General features: G+C 46.3%; 1 protein-coding gene across 1 annotated transcript in view; it reads right to left on the bottom strand.

Moving 5' to 3' along the window:
• Positions 1–984: 984 nt before the first annotated feature.
• Ppfibp2 (PPFIA binding protein 2) overlaps positions 985–7,450 on the bottom strand; it is a 149,196-nt gene continuing 142,730 nt past the window's right edge. Inside the window, exons 19-25 of the mRNA XM_032893203.1 lie at positions 6,638–6,788; positions 6,256–6,367; positions 5,970–6,058; positions 5,370–5,492; positions 4,076–4,201; positions 2,790–2,978; positions 985–1,697 (exon numbers count right to left, since the gene is read on the bottom strand). Coding sequence (XP_032749094.1) covers positions 1,503–1,697; positions 2,790–2,978; positions 4,076–4,201; positions 5,370–5,492; positions 5,970–6,058; positions 6,256–6,367; positions 6,638–6,788 — 985 coding nt within the window. The 3' untranslated portion in view covers positions 985–1,502. The remainder of the gene's footprint in view (positions 1,698–2,789; positions 2,979–4,075; positions 4,202–5,369; positions 5,493–5,969; positions 6,059–6,255; positions 6,368–6,637; positions 6,789–7,450) is intronic.

Here is a 7,450-nt window from a genome sequence, read left to right as displayed (position 1 = left end):
GTTTTCCTTATCTGGAAGCTGCAGACATGGAGGCACCAAGGGTAATCCCTTGTATGAGGAAAAGCTCAGATCTACTAAAGGAATGGGAGTCGCATGAGGCCATGCAGATACAGCAGCAACACAAGCCCATGCAAGGTCTGAAAACAGGTGCATGCCTCACACAGCGACATAACCAATAGGACACAAGACCTGGCCTGACCTGCTCTACAATAGCCTTGACCATTGGGGAGCAGAACTAAACACTATTGTTGCCCAACCTGGCAAGCCTGTGACACTTCTCTCACTAGCTGGACTTCACAGGAGGTTGTAGCCTTAAGTAACAGACCATGGCTGAGTCTTCTGTGTGCATTAAAAACCAAAATGTTAGGCATCACCTGCATCTGAGGTAGAATCAGAATGCTATGAGTGCATCAGTCCTGCCTTCCTTGCCAGATGGATAAAAAACACTGTTGTTATTCTGTAGATGAAGCCCACTGGACTCAGAAGGAGTCAAATGTTGCCCAGTCCCAAACTGGAATTTCCTGAGCTGGAGCTCAGATTGGCAGAGTACACATCTCTTCCTGATCAGTCTCCGGCCAGACGCAGGCCATCTGGCGAGCCCATTACCAGCTAGTCTGTGTCTAAAGCAAGAGACCAGCTCTGTTTCTGCTCTTCCAGGAAACAGAAGTGGGCAAGATGTGAAAATCAGAGGCTTGCCAGAGAGGCTGCCTGTTCATCTACCCACCCTTTACTCTGAGGCTCATGCTGCTGAAATGGAAAACTACATAGGGTCTGTGTGACAGATGTAACCTCTAGCCAGGGTATGCGACACCCTGGCCGCTTCTATGCTTCACAGAGGGAGAAGAGGTCAAAGGTAACAGGGCCACAGGCACCCTCTGACAGACGTTCCAGCCCCTTGGTTGAATCCTCAGTTACACACACTTAAGCCTTGTAGTGGGTATCACTCTACCTCCAGCTCCTAACAAAATTAAAAATGTTTCACACTTTCTATATAAATACTGTTTTTATTATCAGAAAGAAGTGGCCGCCCTATAGTAAGGTACAATCAAATTACATTGTCACTATGGCCTAAATACCCACTGTTGGCGCTTTGCTCTCAGCCAAGACTTTGTGGCTCCCAGGCCTAAGGCACTTGAATTCTTCCTGTGACAGAAGTATAGGGGCAGTGTCTGAGAACTGAGCCTTTGGGACTGGCCAGGGCCTGCCTCTGCTCATGTGTTTCCAGCTGAAATACGGATATTATGAATTACTAAATATATACAATGTCTCCAGGTAATCTCCCCTGAGTCCACATTTGGCTAGAGTCCCCAAAGTCTGTCCCCTTTGTGGTTGCATAACTGCATTCCTGACCATCATTAAGGTGTGTAAGGAAACCAGCCCAAAGACACACAGTTGTTTTTTTTGCAGGTCATGCACAAGGACGAGGGTGAAGTGCAGTTATATGGTGACACGCGATGTTACTGTGAGCTCTCCTTGCACAGAGAAGGCAGATGACAGGGGCGTCAGCTTATCTGTCCCACCTGGTCCAGACCATCTAGTTCATGGTTATCAAGGGGACTGAGGCCCCGGTAGACACCGTAGACCTTGTGGCTGTCACTGACAGCATCTCCAGGCTCCATGGGGCAAATGTAATCCGTTGATTCATCAAACTTCTTTTTTCTCATGTTTCCAAAATGTGAAAATCCAAGTTTCCTAGGCTGAAAAAGCAAATGCAAGGTGATGAGAAGGAGTTCTGGTGTCAGTGCGTAGATGTGACTGATGATAAATCTGGGAGCTAGCTCAGGAGAAAAGAAATGAAAGTGTTATAGGAAGCAGGACTCCCGACAACATGTTCTATACTGAAGCAAGGCCGGTAGATACTTTGAACACAGAGCTGCTCCTCTGAGGCTGTGCCTAAAACTCAGCCCCACTCCCCTCCCCCCACTAGCAATTTCCTAGTTCCCAAGGTAGAGTGAGGGGTACCCTAGAATGCTACTGACTGCTCTTGAGGTCAAGCACAGGGGACCTGTCTCACCACAGCTGCTGGCACATTCGTGAGTGAGGGGTGCCCAGAGCCACAAGGATATCCAGACCCTGGAAGAACCTGGGCTGGCCTTTTTGGCCTGAGCTTCGCTCATGCTGCTCTGCTGGACTCCCAAGACCTCCTTAGGGATGCTCGGGTCCTGCATCCTTAGGGAAGGGAACGTGAGCAGGAGGTATAGCGGGCACCAATGATTGCTTGGGGCGAGTTCAGCTCAGCTTCTGGAGGTTACCTGTGGCCTGCAGACAGTTTCAGACTGAAGATGGTATAGCTTGGGCTAGACTTTGTAGGATTCAGAGAGGCCAGAGAATGGGAGGTGCTTGGATGATACTAGAGTCAGCTGTGTGCTGCCTATACCATAGAACACAAACAGGATGGGCTGCTGTGAGAGCACTCTTAGTGCTAGCAAGATGGCTGTGAGCAAGTCCCTGGGGCATTGTGGCACACAGATGGACCTGACTGAAGGAACCCAGAACTCATCTGCTTGGCAGAACTGGAGTACAGAACAGCTTCCCAAGAAGAGCTACTTCCTGTACATGTTTCCAACATACAGAAACGTGGGCTGTTTTCCTGGGACGTAGGCCAAGTAGGGAATGGATCTAATAAAGATGAACAGACCTCAGGAGCAGACTCCTACAGCAAAAGCCAAGCATGGCCCTCATGTTGGGCTGTACTCATTGGTTTGGCCCAGGCATCGCACTAACAGATGCTTAGCATAAGGCTCAGAAGACAGGCTGCTGGGACCCACACACAGACTCTCACAGCTCACCCGAACTTTGGCTGTGGTGGTCAGAGGTGTGTAAGCTGGTGAGGCCATTTTATCTCGCTTTTCCTGTTCAGCCTCAGGACCAATCAGGGCATTGAATTTGGTGGTCAGATGGCGCCTGAGGAGCGTCTTCTGTGGGGGGATGTTAAGAAGCATAGCTAGGGTGTCCCCAGTAAAACGAGGCTCCAGGATCTAGGAAGAAAACACAAACAAACCTAGCCAGTGGTCACTGTAGAGGGCACTGGGGAGTGTCAGGGGCATGGGGAGGTAAATATTTGTTCCTCTGGGCACTGGGTGCCTCCAGAACAGAGACTGTGTTCTATGTCCTACCCACACATCTCCCCAGTTTAAGGCCTAGCTTTGGCTTGGTGACCTCATATTCAGAGGCTAGCAGAGAACCAGAGCCTCTCTGATAAGGCTGTTTTCAGTCTTCTCTGATGGCATCTAGGCCACCACCTTCACACTTCCCTTCTGGCTTTGACACTTGACAGAGCTAAGTGGTGATTAAGATCATATCATAGCAATCAGGAAATTGCATTTGGTGACCTCCCCCACTTCCCCAGCCCCCGTGTTCCTCTGGGAACAGGTGGAACTGCCTTGTTCAGAGTTGATCTCATGCAAGCACCCGGCTGACTGGAATCCTCGGGACTGAAGCTGAGGGAGTCCTCACAGAAGTCATCCTAGCTCTTTCTGTAAGGCACAGTAATGCTCAGTCAGAGATCTCAGACATATTCTGAGATTTCAAATTCTCTAGAATGGTTCAGATGAAGTACCTCATTTTCCACTAGAATGCCTGGCCCTTACAAAGTACGAGGCTTAGCTTTAATCATCAACTTGACCTGTTAAATCATCTGGGAAGAGTCTCAAGGAGTGGTTGCCTAGATGATGTGGGGAGTGGGGGGCTTCAGGCATGAGGGTAGGTATTTTTCTTAATAGGGTAATTGGGAAAGGCTGTCCTGAATATGGCACCATTTCATGGCCTGGCTTCTGGATGGTGTAAGAGTTAAGAAAGGAGCTGAGCAGTATGCATGTATTCATCGCCTCCTCTCAACTGCAAATGTCATGTGACCAGCCACCTCAAGCTCCTGCCCTACATTCTGACTTCCCTGTAGCAATGGACTGAAGCCTGGAACTGAGCTAAAACCCCTTCTCCCTTATGTTTTGGATTTTTCAGGTTTTTTTTTTTTTTTTTAAATCATCGAAGCATGAACAAAACTAGGAAAGAAAGGTGGTTTGGGAATACCCCAGTCTGGGCCAAGGCATGTGAGCTAGACCAGACAGCCACTCACAATGAGGCCACCGTGGACGCCACTCCCTCGAAGGTTGGGTGCATACTCTGCCAGGTCCACGGATCGCAGCCACTCCATTACCCTGTGGTTGGACCACTGCACAACTTCTGAAGGAGAAAGGTTACTCTGTGATGGAGGAGAGTGAAGCAGTTAGGTTCTGTGTGGCGCTCTGTGGGGTCAGCACTTCTGGGGACTCTTGCCTCAGATGCTCCACAACTGAGCAGGCTCTCAGGCCTTAAAACCCAAGCTATCTGGACCACTTACTCAAGAGCATGCCCAGTCCTCAAAAATCAGTATCTTACTGAGTTCTGCTGAAATATGTATGCTCTACTATCTGAATCAACCGTCCTGAGTTTTAGCACAAACCAATAGTGTTTTCTAGGTAAAAGTATTCTTTGGCATGGGCAAATGTTTTAAGCGTATCCACACTTAGACATTGAAGCTGGGGCTTGAGAGAGGGCTCAGCAGTATAATTTCCACTACTGATCTAGAGGACCCAGGTTCAGTTCCTAGCACCCATGCCAGATAGCTCACGGCCAGCCTCAAGAGATCTGATAAACTCTTCTGACCTCTGCAGGTACCCATATATTTGTGACAGATACACACACAAACAAAAAGTAAATATTTTCATAAAATATAGTAATGTCTACATATTTTCACACAGCCCTGTGGGCTTCAAAATGCTCAACACTCATACAGAAAGTATGCAAGACATATTTGTTGAATAGCACGAAAATAAAGACTAGACAGCAAAGGTAGGTGTTTAAAACCCTTAAAGAACCAGAGGTAGACCAGTTCTCCACAACAGAGGAGGTGGACATGATCCATTGGCTCTCAGTTTGGGGCTCACCAGGAAGTCCTAAAGTTTATAGAACAGTATTAGGCATATCAGCTACATGTGTTCCTTCACATTTATCTAGTTCCCCTCTAGTAAGGTCCTACGCCATCTAGGCTCCAGGTTAGTTAATTTTATACCAGCAAGGAGAGTAACCCACTCTGAACCATCTAGTCTTTTGGAACTCTGTCCCCTCTAACACCCTGGACCTTGTCTCCTCTGTCTACTTTGGCACCCATATTTCCATACTGTCTTTCCTTTTCTCTCTCTTTTATGCTGCATCAAATCCTTAGATCATTATGATGACTTAGAAAACCACCATCAGAGTCAACAGGGGAGTTACAGGTACTAGAATCTAAAGCACTATGATCTATTTTGTGATGAAAGCATCCTCATTTTCTCAGAATATTCCTGGTGTCCTGACTCAGGGCCACATGGACAGCTAGTACATCCCCTCACCTCATCAGCAGGTCTCCTGTGCAGGCAGTTGGGGTTGAACTTGTTGACATGTAGCACGTGAATAGCACATTTGATGCTGAGATGATGTAGTTGGCTAGTGACTTTTAAGAAGAGTAGATCATTCTGGAAAAGAAAAGTTCTGATTGATAAGCCAGTTTCTAAGGTAACAAAAGACCCCAACAGTTCTTTCCTGAACAAACACAGACCTTCCACATCTCAGAAAGGTTCTCACAGACAGTTTCATTTACCACCATGGTTTGTACATTGGTACCTGACATGCCTTAAGTAAGTAACAACAGCACAATTCCAAGGCCTTAATTTCAGGGCTCAGTTGTTAAGAGCATTGAACTGCTCTTCTAGATGCCCTGAGTTCAATCCCAGCAACCACGTGGTGGCTCACAACCATCTGTAATGGGATCTAATTTCTTCTGGTGTGCATGAAGACAGTGCACTCATATACATAAAATACATTTATAAATAAATCTTTTTTAAAAGCAGAATGAGAAGAAAGGAGGGGATCACATTTAAAACGGCAAGCATGGAGACACCTGGGCTGAGTGCTCACTGGAACAACAGAAATACTTAAGGAAAAATCCTCACCACAGTTAGGTATTGCAGCATTCGCCCATCAACTCTTGATTCATAAAACTGGTCTTTGTATTGGGGTAAGCCAATATCATCAAGCCACCCTACAAAAACAGATGCATTAGGATTCATGAGAAAAGATGATGTGGGTGACAAATGATCGCTTTGAGGCTCTTGATTTCCTTCCCCCTAAGTATTAGTAATCCGTTTGTCTTTCACAAGTAAGCTGCTGTCTTTGAGGCACACATTCAATGGGGAATTCTTTTGTCTTTCAGAGCAATAAATATATGGCTGTCCTTACGTGTCACCCAAACGTGGTCAAGCAGCGCAGACTTTTCTTCTTGCTTGGTGTTGATAGCTTTCACTGCTAAAACCAGCTTCTTCCTATGGAGTGGGTGTTTAATCCCTAGCTCCTGAAAGCAAAAGATGACCACATGTCTAAGGACAACTTGGTCCTTAGAGGATGTCATGGACATAGAGATACTCTCAAGGGTAGTGGTAGAGCCTGGGGTAGGTGCACAGTACCCTGGGATGTTAGCCCGTAGCAAAAGGCAATAGCAAAAGGCAATCTCAGCTTTCCCTGTACATTCTCCAAGTATATGGGATAGATGGAGGCTACCACCTATCCATGCACTGTTCTGTGGGAAAAATAGGGTCATCTGTTCCTCACACTCAGCCCTTACCTTTTCCATGTCCTGAGGGGTAGCTGTCAGTAGTGTATGGCCAGATGCCACCCACTGTCTGGCAAAGATCACGTACTGAGCCAGGCCAAAATCCTGCAGCCATGTACATACACGTTCTGTGCTCCATTGGGCAAAGGGGGCATTGGCATCACTGAAAGCAAAGGAAGAACATGCTTCTGTTTTAAGGTACCTGGGGCTCTGCAGAGCACAAAGCCTCAGTACAAACAAACAAACAAACAAACAAACAATCTTTTAAAAGAGCCAACAAGGTAAACGGCATTGTAGTACAACCCACTGATGTTTGTGAGGCTCTAAAGCCACCTTAATAGCAGGTTTCATGTTTCACCTGCAGCTTTTCTGAGCATAGGGCAGCCTGCATGATCCTCAGGGGACTACTTAGTGCACATAGTTCTAGAAACACAGTATGAACACCTATTATCAAGCCATTTTGTCCATAAGACTCAACAGTCTTGGGGAAATGCTTGGGAAACTAGGAAAAGACAGTCCATTCTCTAACAGGAACAGACAGTCCATTCTCTAACAGGAAAAGACAGTCCATTCTCTAATAGGAAAAGAGAGAAAATAGAAGCCAAAGCTCTATTTATAAATAGAAATAGAGATACTGGGGGCATTTCCATTATAATCAGCAGAAAGGTGCATGTGTATATGTGCATGCTGTGTGTGTGGCACTGTCAGTACTTATTATTAATAACTATTATTAATAACCCTGGTAGAGAGATCTAGCCAGGTATGAACTGATAAAATAGTACAGATTCTAAAAAGTAGAAATAAAGGACTCAATTCTTTTCAGAT

The sequence above is a fragment of the Rattus rattus genome, chromosome 2 (assembly GCF_011064425.1).
Source record: "Rattus rattus isolate New Zealand chromosome 2, Rrattus_CSIRO_v1, whole genome shotgun sequence".
NCBI classification, from domain to species: Eukaryota; Metazoa; Chordata; class Mammalia; order Rodentia; family Muridae; genus Rattus; species Rattus rattus.
Note: the sequence above shows the minus strand (reverse complement) of the source record. Positions and strands in the feature narration are given on the sequence as shown.